This window comes from Phyllobates terribilis, unplaced genomic scaffold (genome assembly GCF_046119375.1).
Source record: "Phyllobates terribilis strain yellow unplaced genomic scaffold, ASM4611937v1 Scaffold_1__5_contigs__length_1240528914, whole genome shotgun sequence".
Lineage (NCBI taxonomy): Eukaryota > Metazoa > Chordata > Amphibia > Anura > Dendrobatidae > Phyllobates > Phyllobates terribilis.
In genome coordinates, this window is record NW_027362761.1 from 232,590,093 (window position 1) to 232,607,913 (window position 17,821).

General features: G+C 43.0%; 1 protein-coding gene across 1 annotated transcript in view; it reads right to left on the minus strand.

Annotated features, from left to right (window-relative positions):
- REC8 (REC8 meiotic recombination protein) overlaps nucleotides 1-17,821 on the minus strand; it is a 120,873-nt gene that overhangs the window by 41,367 nt on the left and 61,685 nt on the right. Inside the window, exons 8-10 of the mRNA XM_073671035.1 lie at nucleotides 15,708-16,428; nucleotides 13,486-13,552; nucleotides 4,873-4,955 (exon numbers count right to left, since the gene is read on the minus strand). Of these exons, the coding sequence (XP_073527136.1) occupies nucleotides 4,873-4,955; nucleotides 13,486-13,552; nucleotides 15,708-16,428 (871 nt within the window). The remainder of the gene's footprint in view (nucleotides 1-4,872; nucleotides 4,956-13,485; nucleotides 13,553-15,707; nucleotides 16,429-17,821) is intronic.

The following is a 17,821-nucleotide window of genomic DNA, read 5'->3' on the forward strand; positions in this document are numbered from 1 at the left end:
GCTTGCCTGCCCTTCCTGGAGGCTGCATTTCCAGGCCTGTCTGAACACGCTCCTTGCCTGTTCGTTCCGCCTTGTAGGGGCCACATACCTAGACCCGCTCCTGTATCTTGCTACTGTGTCTGTTCTTGTCTGTATACTCTTCTAGCCTGTTTCCTGTGTCTGTACCTTTCCTTTTTCTGCAGAGTCTGAACTCGTACCTAACTCCTGCTCGTTGTCACTGTACTTCCGTTTGTGAGTTAGTGGTCCACTCGCTACTTCACTAAGTACCCTGTGGGTATCTGGTTCTGCCTTTCCCTTCCTGCCTGTTCCGTGTGTGCGGAGCCCTGTCCCCCCTGCTCTGCCTTGCTCACCGCTCCGGCGGTTCTAGCCTGCTCTACTCTCGCTCACCGCTCCAGGCGGCCTCGTCCTGCTCTACTCTCGCTCACCGCTCCAGGCGGCCTCGTCTTGCCCTGCTCTCGCTCACCACTCTGGTTGGCCTTACTCTGCTGTGTTTGTCCGCCACACCTGTGGTTCTGTTCCTGAGTCCCAGTGTGTACTGGGTCCTATCCCGCCTGTGTTCCTACCTGCTAGTGCCTCCCTGTCTGTACTCTATCCGTGCTTGCCTGTACCCCCCTGCCTGCATACCCGCCTGCCTGCATACCTGTCGTGCCTGCCTATACCCACCAGTCTGTGTGCCAGCCTAACCTGTCTGTTCCTGTATTCCCCAGTGTGGGTCAACAGCCGTGTCCGGGGTCTGTCCTGGAGTAGCACCTGGTCCCTCTGCTCGGTTCCTCCTTGGTGCACTGGCGTCGTATGCCGTCGTGCGACCCTGGTCGGATCGGGTGAATACCTAGTTACGCCCCTCCAGGCATTCACTCTCCGGCACAGTCCAGTGGAAGCACACGCACACGCCGCTCAGCCCGGGCGTGTGCATTACACACTGATTGACAGCTCTCTGCCTATGTACAGTGTACACAGAAATCTGTCAATCAGTGGTGTGTGGGGTGGGTTATACAGAGCTCATGAATGTGGAGAACTACCTGGCAGCAGGTTTAATAGTCTTCTAATGATAATCTCCTGGTGATAAAACTGTGATTTTATCAAATCTATAGTAAGTAGCCCAGTAAGTGATACATCGTTGAAATCAGGGTCTCTTCCTCAATAATATGCTGCTCTCCTATTAGGTGGCAAAATCCTAGTGAAGACGTCATCGACCCATAGAAGAGGGACAATGGTTGGAACTATTAGAAAAGATCCCCCAACTATTGGAGAAGTGTGATTGACTTGGTTGGGTCTTTGGGGTAGACCTAGGGGTATCTCCGCTAGTTTATGTATTAGGATACGTCGAAGATATGGACATAACAGAGCCTAGAAAAATTGGTGATAGCTTGTATGCTATATATGACACAAACTAATTGCGTAACACTGATTAGATGACAAAAGCCCCACAATTAGGGAGTATATAAATAACTTTTTTAAATTTTAAAAGCCAATCAATGTTATCGAGAGTAGGGTAAATATTAAACATTTTGAACAAATATGGGCTCCATGGCTTGATACATAAGGACTTTTGTCAAGAGAGCTTTTAAGATATAAGTTGGGCTTGATTTGATTTGAATTGAGTTGGTGTGCTGGGGGAAGGTATTTAAAATAAAAATTAAAAAAATAGAAAATTTTAAAGCAATAGCAATTTTCAAACTATGAATGATTATCCCTTTAATTCCAATAGTCATACCACACTAAAACATTCATAAATAACATTTCCCTCATGTCTGCTTTACATCAGCACCATTTGTAAAATGTTGTTTTCTTTTGTTAGCATTTTAGAAGGTTTAAAATGTAGCAGTAATTTTTCATTTTTGCAAGGAAATTTACAGAACTTATTTTATTTTTATAGGGACCTGTTCAGTTTTAAAGTGACTTTGGGGGTCCTATATATTGGAAACCACCCAATAGTGATACCATTTTAAAAACCGCACCCCTCAACGTATTCAAAATGCCTTTCAGGTAGTTCATTAACCCTTCAGGTGCTTTTCAGGAAGTAATGGGAAGTTACATGACAAGAATGAAAAACTTAAATTTTTACCACCTAAATTTTGATAACTTCTGAACAGGCCGCTATAAACAGACATTAAGGTCATTATTTGGCCATTACCTGTCATGACAAACATCAGGACCACAGAATCAAGATCTCAGGGTGCCGATGAGGTTAAAGAGAGAGCCCCCACACTCTGTTAGCTACTATTTTGTAGCCACCATTGACAGCAGAATCTAAGGGGTTAAATATCCATGGTCGGTGCCCACACTGATCATGACTGATGCATCAAGTTGTCAGCTATAGTGTACAGGTGACAGCTACAGGATTGTCACCCGTCAGAGAATGCTAGTCTCTTATATCGTAGGTCAGTAAAAAGATGTATTGGCAGTCATTAAAGGGGTTAAGCAAACTTATGTCTAGTTGTCATTGGACTCTTATATGTAATTTTATTAGTGCTTATCCATGTGCAAGCAGGATTATTACATTTACCTAAGTGACAGTATTTCCCCTAATTAGAATTACAACTGCGACTTGCGGTTTAAAAAAAATGTGTGCGAGTCTCCTGTTCTAACTAATTCATTGAAACAACCTTTATTACATTTGTTCACAAGAACCAGCATGTTTTAAACCATGTGTATGTTCATTTATCATCTGTTTTTAACGTGTGTATTCCAATAATATGAATTAATCAATTAGTAAACCGGTAAGTTCATCAGAACTAAGAAGTATTTAATAAACTGTTTTGCTAATGTCAAGCATCATGAATAAGGGAGCCTGGACATCCGAAACACGTTGCTGCCATTGCCATCATGAAAGTCTTGTTTTTATCCCCTGTAACACACTCATGTGAATAAAGAAACGTTAAGAGCCTGTGAGCTGTATTTTTTTCTACTAACTGCTTTCACGCCAAGAAAGAGGGTTTTCCGTGATCCGAGCATTGAGGGAGTTTTCCCACGAACAATAGTTGAATTTAATCAATAGATCCTGGAATAATAAGTTTCACAATTGGATATGTTTAAATAAAATGTTCCTGTGCTGAGATAATCTTATAAATGTGCCCTGTGTCCCTGCAATGTACTGTGTAATCGCTGTGACACGGTCTGATTATACCACATCTCCTGGGCAGGGAGGAAGCAGAAGAGTATACAGACATTACAGAAGAGGATCACAGCTGATTCTTTTTGTGAGGTAAAACATTTCCCTGCCTGTTTTTAAACAAGGTTTTACTTCTAAGAAAGAATCAGCTGTGATCCCCTGCTGTAATGTCTGTATACTCTTTTGCTTCCCCCCTCCTTCCCAGGAGATGTGGTATGATCAGACCATGTTCCTGTATGGTCAGACACAGCGATTACACAGTACACAGGGGAACATTTATAAGATTATCTCAGCACAGGAACATTTTATTTAAACACATCCAATTGTGGAAGTTATTATTATTCCAAGATCTATTGATTAAAATGAACTTTTGTTCGTGGGGAAAACCTCTTTAAGGATACACTAACTGAGCTGGATACTCTTTCGTACTTTAAATGTACCTATCGGGAATCGCCATTTTGTGTCCTCAATAACCAAACAGCCCCCTGCATGACACAGCATGCTGCTTCCCAAATCTCCAAAAATGTTGCATTTGGGATATTGAATATCCAGACATCCACATGCTTACCTCTCTAAAGTGTCTCCAGTAAGACACTGGCATGCTGTTTTTCCAGATGAACTCTCTAAAACACTGTTCATTTTACTTAAAAAAAAAAAAAAAAAAGACAAAAAGGAACCCACACGGGGAATTGTGAAGGAAATAAAAGGAGTTGCAGCATCAGGACCATCTCGACTAGATTGCACTACCAATTACTGACAATGGATGATGGCACCAGGTATTCACTTTTGCTTTGAACCAAGACAGAAGCTGCACAGGTTGCACCAATGGTATGTCCGCCTCTGATCAGTTGATCTAATACTCACAACCACCCCTAATTACTTAAATCTATCAACAATAGGAATCTGCACTTGTATAGCAGGCAACTCCAGAGGAAAAGTATCCAATGGCATTCAGGCGATTTAGTCCAATTGATGAGGAGACTCGATCACTTCCCGAACTCCCTAATTATGGTCATTTTTTGGAGTAACAGAAGACCCAACATCTCCCAAAAGTGCATCATCAGTGTGAGAGATACCGACTGTTCCATAGAGCCATATCTAAAGTCTGTTATTTCACTAGATGGGCATAGCAAATATGCAGTGGGCTCTATTGCCACTACAAAAAGTAATGGTGAGAGGGTAACCCTGTCGGGTGCTACTTTCCCAGGCAAAAAGGTCCAAATATGCGACCTTTCACACAAATTCTTGCCTAAAGAAAATTCCACTTGACCATGTTGAACGCTTTGGCAGCATCAAGTGCAAGAACTGCTCGCCATCCTAATCCTCCCGAACTGAGCTGTAGCCCCAAGTCTTAGGTTTATGGTGGTAGATTTGAGCAGGGTGAATCCATTTTGATCCTCGTGGATCACGGTTATTACTCAGACTAGTCTATTTACACCTTTACAAAAGATCTGCTGGGAGAAGATGATTTGAACAATAGGAAACTGGTGCAGAAGAGTCTTTTCCCGGTCTTAAGGTTAAGTCTACTATCGCCTCCCTCATGGAGGCAGGCATTGAGTCCCGTTCCGCAGCCTCCTCAACCACCAGCAAGCAGGGAACTTGCACCTAAGCATAGATCTTGAAAATCTCTCCCGGAAGCCCATCAAAGCAAGGGGGCTTCTTGCTTTGGGTCTGCTTTAGTGCCTCCCCCAGCTTCTCAATCAGTTTATGGAAAGGATACATATCTGGCACATATCTGCATTGCCCCAGTCTTATCTTACCAGGAAAAACATCTATTGGTTGCCCTGTTACGTCATCCAGAAGAGCTGCAGCATCAAGCTCTGAAAGCATCTCTGAAGGAAGACTATGTAGAAGAAGACAAACACGAAAATAAGCTTGGTTTATCTGTGAGCGGTTAGTATAGTTGTATAAAACTAAGCTGTCAAATAATTTTCCCAATATGTCCGATCAATAATCATTTCTAATTCTCATAATTATAGAAAGAGTGATTCTTTTCAGGTGATGGGACTTTAGGAACCCCAACAGGTCATATCTTAAGGTTTTCCTATACACAAAATAAGTGCTAAACGTCATGGCCTCTTGAAGTCTCATGAGTACAATTGTGTGAAACTCTGCTCCATTGTAACATAACATTTTTGGATGTAGTTTTCATGTTAAAGAAATTTAATACAGTGCATCAATAAAACCCCAAAATATCTTCCCGTACGTGTCTGCGTTACAGTGATCATTCACTAATGGAAGCTATAAAATCTTTATTAACAGGGAAAATATATCATTTGCTCATCTCTCCTAGAAACACATTCTGCACATCATGTCCATTGCAGATGTTTGCAGAAATATTTTAGCGTGCTTTTACAAAAATCACACTTAAAGCGGTTGTCCAACCAACCCCTCATTAATATCCATATATTCTTATATATTCTGGCTTATGCCAGAAATTTTAAAGGGAACGTCTGGAACTTAACACTGATGGCCTATCCTTAGGATATGTCATCACTGTGTGATCAGTGGGGATGTGACACCCAGCACCCCTGCTGATCAGCTATTCCCGATGTTACAATTGCTCAGCTGCAGAGCTACACAGCTCCATTGACTGACTATTGGTCGCTGTCGGGTACTGCACATCTACCCCCTATTGAATTGAGTAGCTGTGCTGTGCAGCTCCACAACTAATCTGTTCCGGTCACCGACACAAGGAAACAGCTGATGTGCGGGGTATCACACCCCCAACGATCAGACACTGATGACCTAACCCAAGGATAGGATATCAAATGATAAAATACCAGACAACCTTAATAAAATTTCTGCAATGAGCCATTGTTGACTATATTAAAGAATATATGGATATTAATGAGAGGCTGGTAAATAGGAGTATACTCCGGAACTCTCTAAAGGCATCAATTTGAGGCAAGTTGATTTAGCTTACTAGCAAAGACAAAACAAGGAATATACTACTGGGCAAGGCTCTTCGTAAAGAGGTAGATGAGACAGAAGCGGCCTACATCCTGCAATCCTCTGCAGTGAATAATTCTAAATGGACGAAAGCTTGGGAGGAGTTGCAATCACACTTGTTAGAGATAGCAGAACATATGAAATTCTTTAACAGGCGGTCATATTATGAGGAGGAGGAAAAGGCAGGACATATGCCAACATAGCTAAGTCTCAGGACAGTATGTCACAACTATTCATTTTCCTACTGGAGAATTGATCACTGCTACACTGAGGATTCTGGATATATTCCAGGCCTTTTATATAGAGTTGTATAAACCTAGATTGCTCTCTCATAGACAGGGAATGGCTGAAATTGCCACTCCAGTTGGAGGAGTTGCAAGAAGCACCTGCATCCATGGCCAATAACAAAGGTCTGATCACCTCCCAGCAGAAGTATGTTAGCAGTAGGCTGACACTTCATGGCCAGAGATTTTACAAGTATTTAATGAGGCGCTGGAGGTTGGGTATCTGCGGTAATCCATGTATGAGATTATTATTATTGTATTGTCTAAGCCAGTTAAGGACCCATTACTTCCAGACTCCTACAGAGTCACATCATTGCTTCCCACTTATGTAAAAATAGTGGCAAAGATTTTGGCTATGCGTTTGTCTACAGCACAGGTGCACAACCAACCTGCAACCTGGGGGCCAAATGTATCCCATATTGCCATTCTATGTGGACCCCAGACATCTTTGACTCCCCAGTGGTCAGTATGTCTCAAACTAAAGGATAGCAGTGCTCACTTTATGGTCATCTTAACTCCTTTTATTACAATACTAAGTAGGAGAGCAGAAGAGCATCTTTGTTTATAATAGTTGAAGTTCCCGAAATTAAACCCACTTTTTGGATTATGGAATATATGGTACTGTCGATATATACCTCGGATCAGAATACTGCTTCAAATTTTATGTGGCCCTTGGGAGTTGTAGAATCACATAATTTGGGACTCAGACCAAAAAAGGTTTAGAGCAGGGGTCTCAAACTCGGCTGGGTATATGGGCCGCACATGGAAAAAATTTGAATTTGGGGGGCCGCATTCTTTGTTCAATGTGACATTTTTAGTGATACCATTTTTTTGTATACACCTTTTGAACATTTTTGCCGTGTTTATTTTTTTATGGCTTGGGTCGTTATGGATGTGGCGATAATAAACGTGCACTTTTTTGTGTTTACTTTAGTTTACATATAAAACAGCATTTTTAGTGCCCAATATTTTTTCATGCTTTATTTTATTTTTTATTTTTTTTACAATTTTATTTCCCCCAATTGGCCACATTCAGTAATATTGTCTTACAATTAGCATCATATAGTAATAATGGAAAACATCTTGTAGTAATGTTCCCCATCCAAGTCCCCATCTTGTACTAATGTGCCCCATCCAGGTCCCCATCCTGTGGCTATGTGCCCCATCCAGGTCCCCATCCTGTGGCAACGTTCCCCATCCTGGCGCCCATCTTGTACTAATGTGCCTCATCCAGGTCCCCATCTTGTGGCTATGTGCCCCATCCAGGTCCCCTCTTGTGGCTATGTGCCCCATCCAGGTCCCCTCTTGTGGCTATGTGCCCCATCCAGGTCCCCTCTTGTGGCTATGTGCCCCATCCAGGTCCACATCTTGAGGCTATGTGCCCCATCCAGGTCCCCATCCTGTGGCTATGTGCCCCATCCAGGTCCCCTCTTGTGGCTATGTGCCCCATCCAGGTCCCCTCTTGTGGCTATGTGCCCCATCCAGATCCCCATCCTGTGGCTATGTGCCCCATCCAGGTCCCCATCCTGTGGCAACGTTCCCCATCCTGGCGCCCATCTTGTACTAATGTGCCTCATCCAGGTCCCCATCTTGTGGCTATGTGCCCCATCCAGGTCCCCTCTTGTGGCTATGTGCCCCATCCAGGTCCCCTCTTGTGGCTATGTGCCCCATCCAGGTCCCCTCTTGTGGCTATGTGCCCCATCCAGGTCCACATCTTGAGGCTCTGTGCCCCATCCAGGTCCCCATCCTGTGGCTATGTGCCCCATCCAGGTCCCCTCTTGTGGCTCTGTGCCCCATCCAGGTCCCCTCTTGTGGCTCTGTGCCCCATCCAGGTCCCCATCCTGTGGCTCTGTGCCCCATCCAGGTCCCCATCCTGTGGCTATGTGCCCCATCCAGGTCCCCTCTTGTGGCTATGTGCCCCATCCAGGTCCCCATCCTGTGGCTATGTGCCCCATCCAGGTCCCCTCTTGTGGCTATGTGCCCCATCCAGGTCCCCTCTTGTGGCTATGTGCCCCATCCAGGTCCCCATCTTGAGGCTCTGTGCCCCATCCAGGTCCCCATCCTGTGGCTATGTGCCCCATCCAGGTCCCCATCCTGTGGCTCTGTGCCCCATCCAGGTCCCCTCTTGTGGCTATGTGCCCCATCCAGGTCCCCTCTTGTGGCTCTGTGCCCCATCCCGGTCCCCATGTTGTGGCTCTGTGCCCCCTGTGCTGTTCTTCACACACATAAAATAGAAAAAAAAAAGATGATTCTCACCTGTCCTCCGTTCCCTCGGCGGCCTTCCTGCAGATGTGGCCCGCAGGCACCACAGAGTCCGACCCCTTGACGATCCCGACCTGGTCCAGGAGGAGCCGTCGACAGCAGCGCTGCATTGCCGCACAGAGACTGTCTCCCAGCACAGCATTTTCAATGTCAGCCGCCGGCCAATCAGAGGCCAGCAGCTGACATCTGCATATGGCAATGACGTCATACTCGCTGCGCCGACACGCAGATATCAGCTGCTGGCCTCTGATTGGCCAGCGGCTGGCATTGGAAATGCAGTGCTGGGAAACAGTCTCTGTGCGGCAATTCAGCGCTGCTGTCGGCGGCTCCTCCTGGACCAGGTCGAGATCGTCAAGGGGTCTGTGCCTGCGGGCCGCATAAAGCAGCCTCAGGGGCCGCATGCGGCCCGCGGGCCGCGTGTTTGAGACCCCTGGTTTAGAGTGATAACTCAATTATACACCCAGATCTGTGGTTTTATGCTCTCTAGGTCCACATCTATTAACTTTCAAAGCACATATCTCAATATTCAGTTGTAAGCAGAGAGATAATGAAAGACAGAACAATTTGTTCTTTCAATGCAGCCATTCGATAATATACAATGGGAATTTTTGTGGGCGTTGTTGGCAAAAATAGGTTGTGGAGAAAAATTGTATAGCAGCAGATAAACTATTATATAAAGCTCCAAGAGCAAGTGTTTGGTCAATGGGTCACTCACTGATGCATTTGCACTGGCAGGGATGAGGGATTTGGATGATGGAAATTTAAAGGATGTTTGTTACACCTATTATGTGAAGGGGATGTTAAATTATTTTCTAGTTTACAATCTGAAGTGTGATATACCACACAATGATTTCTATAAATATTTGAAGCTGGGGCACAATCAGAATAAAGAAAGGGAAGGTGACAATGAAGGGAAGTCAATTATATCACAACATCCATTCACTGAATTGGTAAGCAGTGTATAAGATTTTTGCATTGGGCCTTATTTTGGTCATGTACCTACATATTAGGCAAAACTCAGCATAAAACATCATTGAACATAATAGAAAGCTGGAAATGGGATATAGGCCCTGTATTAAGTAATGGCAGGAGATGGGGAGTCATGGCAATAGCCAGGATGTTGTACAGTCATGGCCAAAAGTTTTGAGAATGACACCAAAATTATATTTTCACATGATCTGCTGGCCTCTGGTTTTTATTAGTGTTTGTCTGATGTTTAGATCACATACAGAAATATAATTGCAATCATATTATGAGTACCAATAGGTTATATTGACAGTTAGAATGAGTTAATGCAGCAAGTCAATATTTGCAGTGTTGCCTCTTCTTCTTCAAGACCTCTGTAATTCTCCCTGGCATTCTCTCAATCAACTTTTGGACCAAATCCTGACTGATAGCAGTCCATTCTTGCATAATCAATGCTTGCATTTTGCCAGAATTTGTTGGTTTTTGTTTGTCCACCCGTCTCTTGATGGTTGACCACAAGTTCTCAATGGGATTAAGATCTGGGGAGTTTCCAGGCCATGGACCCAAAATCTCTATGTTTTGTTCCATGAGCCATTTAGTTATCACCTTTGCTTTATGGCAAGGTGCTCCATCATGCTGGAAAAGGCATTGTTGGGCACCAAACTGCTCTTGGACGGTTGGGAGAAGTTGCTCTTGGAGGACATTCTGGTACCATTCTTTATTCATGGCTGTGTTTTTAGGCAAGACTGAGTGAGCCGATTCCCTTGGCTGAGAAGCAACCCCACACATGAATGGTTTCAGGATGCTTTACAGTTGGCATGAGACAAGACTGGTGGTAGCGCTCACCTCTTCTTCTCCGAATAAGCTGTTTTCCAGATGTCCCAAACAATCGAAAAGGGGATTCATCTGAGAAAATGACTTTGCCCCAGTCCTCAGCAGTCCACTCCCTGTACCTTTTGCAGAATATCAGTCGGTCCCTGATGTTTTTTCTGGAGAGAAGTGGCTTCTTTGCTGCCCTCCTTGAAACCAGCCCTTGCTCAAAGAGTCTCCGCCTCACAGCGCGTGCAGAAGCACTCACACCAGCCTGCTGCCATTCCTGAGCAAGCTCGGCACTGCTGGTAGTCCGATCCCGCAGCTGAAACAGTTTTAAGATACGGTCCTGGCGCTTGCTTGTCTTTCTTGGGCGCCCTGGAGCCTTTTTGACAACAATGGGAGCTCTCTCCTTGAAGTTCTTGATGATGCGATAGATTGTTGACTGAGGTGCAATCTTTGTAGCTGCGATACTCTTCCCTGTTAAGCCATTTTTGTGCAATGATGGCTGCACGTGTTTCTTTAGAGATAACCATGGTTAACTGAAGAGAAACAATGATACCAAGAACCAGCCTACTTTTAAAGTGTCCAGTGATGTCATTCTTACTTAATCATGACTGATTGATCGCCAGCCCTGTCCTCATCAAACACCCACACCTGTGTTAATGGATCAATTACTAAAACGATGTTAGCTGCTCCTTTTAAGGCAGGACTGCAATGATGTTGAAATGTGTTTTGGGGGTTAAAGTTCATTTTCTGGGCAAATATTGACTTTGCAAGTACAGTAATTGCTGTTAAGCTGATCACTCTTTGACATTCAGGAGTATATGCAAATTGCCATTACAAAAAATGAAGCAGTAAACTTTGGAAAAATTACTATTTGTCTCATTCTCAATACTTTTGGCCATGACTGTATATAGCCAGAAAACTTAGAGCTAGACACTGATTGAAATTAGAAACCTCCAACCAGGAAAGAATTTACAGACAAAATTGAATGGCTATTATCCATGGAAAGCCATACAGTGTAACTGGCTAGATAGATTAGGGTTGGCTCCAATCAGTTTAGTCTGGGACTACATTTTCTGCTAATGATCAATGATGTCTGTGTATTTCTACAGTATGAACAACTTTACACGTAGAATAAAATATATTGATTTTCGGAGTAATAAAGTAATCTGGTCTTGTAATATGGTAATCACTATTTTGTTGTGATACAGAATGTTGATTGGATGAATGTAGTCAATGCACCATAGTAATGTGGAAATTTTTTTCTTTTTTTTGTTTGTTTTTTTACAACAAAAAAAGAGAAGTTACACGATTGCAAAAAAAAAATAAAAATCTCAGTCATCAGAACTTCAAGCTCTTATTCAATTGAAATCACATGCTGAATTGGATATAACACTTGGCACCAGACCTCTCAACAGCTCACTGGCCACAGACCAAACACATGTTCAGGCCACAATGGAGGTACAACTCTGCACATGAAGGTGTACATAGGTCCTAAAAAGGGGTCAATTCCAATATTTAAAGGATTCACATCATTCATGAGAACAGGGTTCTGAAATGCCCTGTTGAAATGGAGCGGCAGCTGGGCCATTTCCGGCAGTCCAATACAGAATGAACGGAGTGGTGGCTGAGCCATCTCCGGCAGTCCTATACAGAATGAAGGGAGCAGTGGCTGTGCCATCTCCAGCAGTCCTATAAAGAATGAGTGGGGCGGTGGCTGAGCCATCTCCGGCAGTCCTATACAGAATGAAGGGAGCAGTGGCTGTGCCATCTCCAGCAGTCCTACAAAGAATGAGTGGGGCGGTGGCTGAGCCATCTCCGGCAGTCCTATACAGAACGAAGGGAGCAGTGGCTGTGCCATCTCCAGCAGTCCTACAAAGAATGAATGGCGTGGTGGCTGGACCATCTGCAGCAGTCCTATAAAGAATGAGTGTGGAAGTGACCTGAATGCTCTGCTTCAATGTTGAGAAAAAACCCTTTAATGCTTAATCCCTTTTATCTAGGCCAGTCTTTTTGGAAAAAATGTATTCAGGTGTAATTTGGCTGGTCCAACCAAACACCTCATATAATCATAATACAAAAACAAATTGTATTTGTTTCATAAAGATTTTTGTACAATCATGCTCAGTTTGACAGACTCATAATTCCATGTGTGTTATGATGAATCTGCTCTTCTTCATGCATTCCTTAGCACGGCGCCTGTCTTCTGGAGTAGTGTATTCCTCTACATCTTTATTACAGTTACTGACACAAAATATCAGCAGTACGTTTCATCTGTGGAATACACTCTTCAATACACCAAACGTAGCATAGTGTCCAGTGATGCAGTTTGCCATCTGTAGTTTCACCCACTGTACAGTTTGTCAAGTTGCTCAACACTGAAGAGCATTAAGCCGTGGGCCAATGTGGAAGCATTTCTATTCAAGAATGTAATTTACACTCAGTGAAGGTAGCTGAACAGACAGAGGCTTGTCAGTGCTTATCATATAATAGGCATATTTCAAATATTATTTTACTCAATTGTGCCAAGATCCTTTTTAATGCACTTTTTTATTTTTGAGTAGTAAACTAGCATCTACAATGCTGGTCATTGCCTTGTGGGTTTCTTTAAAACTCTTTCAGAAAGACAGAAACATGGCCAGATTAGGATTGGAGGCAGCCCCGAGTAAATATTTTTGTTGGAGAGTCCTCTAACTCTTCTGGGACCCAAACATCAAATGATCCCCTATTGCTGTAGGTGTCATGGAAACAGATGAGCCAGCAACTCCCTTGGATTACAAAACAGAGCCACACATGTGTATGGCCACATATCCATCTCTACTGGGGTGGATGATATAGAAGAAAAGCCACCAGGGATGGTGGCTGGGAAAAACCTAATATATCCAGGAAGGTGCAGGCACTAAGGTATGTGCCCCTTGTAACCTCCCTATAATCCCAGCCTGGACAGACATACCAAAGTCATAGTGTTAATCACTATAAAGAGTGCGCTGGTAATTGAGAACTATATTAAAAATCTTTGCAGCATGATAACTACTGCATCTTAAGGTATAAACAGGGGATATTTTTATTGAATACCCTAGGATACATATTTACCCTGACTTTGGGGAAGATCTGACTGGTGAGCCTTCTGTTTCACGCTTCCGTTTTTCATCTTCATGTGCTGAAAACAGAATAAAGAATTAAATAAAAACACAGCCTTGAGAAGACAGTATAAGGTAATGGTGTCAAGTGTAAGGTATATACAATAATCAGAGGACACTGAAAAACACCTCCGAATTCGCTGCATATGACAATGAAGCATACGGCTTGTTTTACAAGTGTCTTTACATGCTTTGTGTGGTAAACACTGACATATTTCTTTTATACCACACAAGGCAATATCGTTCTACTAGAATTTAGATGATTTGCTATATTAAATAGTATTTCTACTGAGAATGAAGCATCTCCAGAAAACACCCATCCTCTGCTGTCCTTTTCTATAGCTGCATAATTCTGTTACCAGATTTCTAAGCTGGTCCTAAACTGACTCCTGTTTCTCCACCATAAAACTTGCATGTTTATTTCAATGGGGACATACACTGTGTGCCGAATTATTAGGCAAATGAGTATTTTGATCACTTCGATACTTTTTATACATGTTGTCCTACTCCAAGCTGCATAGGCTTGAGAGCCAACTACCAATTGAGTAAATCTGGTGATGTGCATCTCTGTAATGAGGAGGGGTGTTGACTAATGACATCAACACCCTATATAAGGTGTGCTTAATTATTAGGCAACTTCCTTTCCATTGGCAAAATGGGTCAGAAGAGAGATTTGAGGGGCTCTGAAAAGTCCAAAATTGTGAGATGTCTTGCAAAGGGATGCAGCAATCTTGAAATTTCCAAACTTTTGAAGCGTGATCACCGAACAATCAAGCGTTTCATGGCAAATAGCCAACGGGGTCACAAGAAGCATGTTGGCCAAAAAGGCACAAAATAACTGCCCATGAATTGAGGAAAATCAAGTGTGAAGCTGCCAAGATGCCATTCACCACCAGTTTTGCCATATTTCAGAGCTGCAATGTTACTGGAGTATCAAAAAGCACAAGGTGTGCGATACTCAGGGACATGGCCAAGGTAAGGAAGGCTGAAAAACGACCACCTTTGAACAAGAAACATAAAATAAAAAAGTCAAGAATGGGCCAAGAAATATCTTAAGACTGATTTTTCAAAGGTTTTATTGACTGATGAAATGAGAGTGACTCTTGATGGGCCAGATGGATGGGCCAGAGGCTGGATCAGTAAAGGGCAGAGAGCTCCACTCCAACTCAGACGCCAGCAAGGTGGAGGTGGGGTACTGGTATGGGCTGGTATCATCAAAGATGAACTTGTGGGACCTTTTCGGGTTGAGGATAGAGTGAATCTCAACTCCCAGACCTACTGCCAGTTTCTGGAAGACAACTTCTTCAAGCAGTGGTACAGGAAGAAGTCTGTATCGTTCAAAAAAACATGATTTTCATGCAGGACAATGCTCCATCACATGCATCCAACTACTCCACAGCGTGGCTGGCCAGTAAAGGTTTAAAAGAATAAAAAATAATGACATGGCCCCCTTGTTCGCCTGATCTGAACCCCATAGAGAACCTGTGGTCCATCATAAAATGTGAGATCTACAGGGAGGGAAAACAGTACACCTCTCGGAACAGTGTCTGGGAGGCTGTGGTGGCTGCTGCACGCAACGTTTATCGAAAACAGATCAAGCAACTGACAGAATCTATGGATGGAAGGCTGTTGAGTGTCATCATAAAGAAAGGTGGCTATATTGATCACTAATTTTTGGGGTTTTTGTTTTTGCATGTCAGAAATGTTTATTTCTAAATTTTGTGCACTGATATTGGTTTACCTGGTGAAAATAAACAAGTGAGATGGGATTATATTTGGTTTTTATTAAGTTGCCTAATAATTCTGCACAGTAATAATTACCTGCACAAACAGATATCCTCCTAAGATAGCCAAATCTAAAAAAAACCCACTACAACTTCCAAAAATATTAAGCTTGGATATTTATGAGTCTTTTGGGTTGATTGAGAACCTAGTTGTTGATAAATAATAAAAATAATCCTCTAAAATGCAACTTGCCTAATAATTCTGCACACAGTGTATACTTCTGACAGTGCTGCAAGAACACAGTATTGGACATATTAGATTTCAATATGGCAGATCCGTAGTTTCTGCAGGATTGTAAAATTCTCAGATAACTTTTGGAATTTAGGAGAATAAGGTGAAATAAGGAAGTTGTAAACACATGGAAACAACATTATTATCCTTCATAAATACCTTCTTTTTTTCTCATCTTTTCATCTGGCTCCATTCCTTCCTCAGCTCTCTCTTTTTCTGCTGTGATCTCTTGTTCAGCTTCTCTGAGCCTCTGATTCAGTTTCTCAATATCTTTTAAATACGCTCTTTCCTTTTCTTCCATTCTCCGCAGCAGTTCTAATTGTTCAGCCTCCCACTGACGTTCCTTCTCTTTTTGAATTTTCTTGAGGTGTTTAATTTCCGCTTGCTTTTTCTGCAAGAGTTTTTCTGCAGCCCCTGCACGTTGAAGGCGTTTTAAGTCTTGTATAGTTTTCTGCAGGCGCTCTGTTTCGCTCCTAAGTTTCTCTTGGTGCTTTTTCGCTCTTTCTACTTCCTCTTTCCTCTCCCTCTCTCTTTCAGATTCCCGTTGCATCTCAATTTGTCGTTTCTCTTCTTTGAGACGCTCTATTTCTTTTTCCATGTCATGAAGTGGTCTTCTTTTACGGCCAACTTCAATTGCAGTGTCTTCCACATGCTGTTCTCCTTCAATTTCTCTATCTCTCATGGTCTCTATGGTCTTTGGTTTTTTGGGACTTAATTCCTTGGCATCCTTTGCGTCTTTTGGATGTTTCCTTCTGTCCAATTCCCCAGGTACATGCCTCCTTTGTGGCTCAGGCAATGTTTCAACTGCAGGTAATGATGGATGCTCAGACAAAAGCAACTCCCAATCTAGAGCGCTTACCTGGGGGAGGTCGTGTCCAAGCTGTAAGGTGACAGTAATGAGAGATAAACATAGTACACCTAAGTAACAGGACTTGTTTTTTTCATGTTTCCAAAATGATTTCCTATGTACAGTTAGTTCTGAAAGTATTTGCATAGTTAAAGAATTTTAGTAGCCTAGTTCCTATACACCATTACAATGGATCTGACATGAAGCCATCATGAGGTGAATGGTAGAGACATTCAATTTTATAAAAAAAAAAATATTGCATTAAACATTAAGGACTTTTTACATAGTACCACCATGTCTACAGGATGAAAAGTAATTGGACATAATATTGCCATAAGGAGTATTTTTAATAATTGGATGCAAATACGTTGCCATCAGTGACTACTTGAAGTCTGGAATAAATGAACATTACCTGCTACAGCATCTAATGTTCAATTTTCTCCCTTGAGATGCCTTACCAGGACCAGGCCCTTATTTGTGAGTATTTTTGCCATTAGTTATGTCTTCACTAAGAAAAAAAAAACACGATCAGGTTGAGTTCAGGTGACGAACGGGCCATCAAAGAGTATTTCATTACTTTACTTGAAGTTATTCCTGAGTTGCTTTTGCCATATGTTTTAGCCCTTGCCAATCCATACTGTAAAGCACCATTCTATAGTTTTGCACTTCACCCTCTTACTTCTATCTGCGTCACATCATTACTAGTGTTGAGCGAGCATGCTCGACACTGCTAGTTACTCGCCCGAGCATCTCACTACTCGGGATGTTCGGCGAGCACCGAGCATTATCGGGTTACTTGGGCGGGAGCTCGGGTCTCCGCCCTGCACGTTTGGCGCTCTTCACAGAGCCAATGAACATGCAGGGATTGCCAGCCAGTCACTGTAATGCCGAAGCCATGTTGTTTGTGGGCATTACAGTGATTGGCTGGCAGCACAGCGTCACCTCGAGTATTTAAAGCCGGGCGCCGCCATCTTGGACACAGTCGCTCCGGATCAGACAGTGTAGGGTCAGTGCTGCTGAGTTAGGGAGAGATATATAGTGCGAAATAGGCAGTGTAGGGTCTCTAAAGCTTGCCAAATCAAACAAACAGTCCTTCTGAGGACTAATATCCATCCCAGATATCAGGCAGGCAGGGAGGCTGTATAGGAGATGCAGTGGTTATACCAACAAACACTGCATTACAGTCCTGTGTGCTCCTGTTGGTCAAATTGCTAGACTTATCCCCCAGTCTCAGGGGCCAGGAAAAATTCTTTTTTTTTTCCCCATCTAAATCCTGTATTTATTTATTTTTCCCCTCAGTGAGACTGTACAAATACGCGTCTTATTAAAGTTTTGTTATTCCCCCCCCCCCCCCCCCCAAAAAAAAAAAAAAAAATTGAGTGTGTCTGTGACTGTTCAGACACCAATATATCTGTTTAAAAGAGTC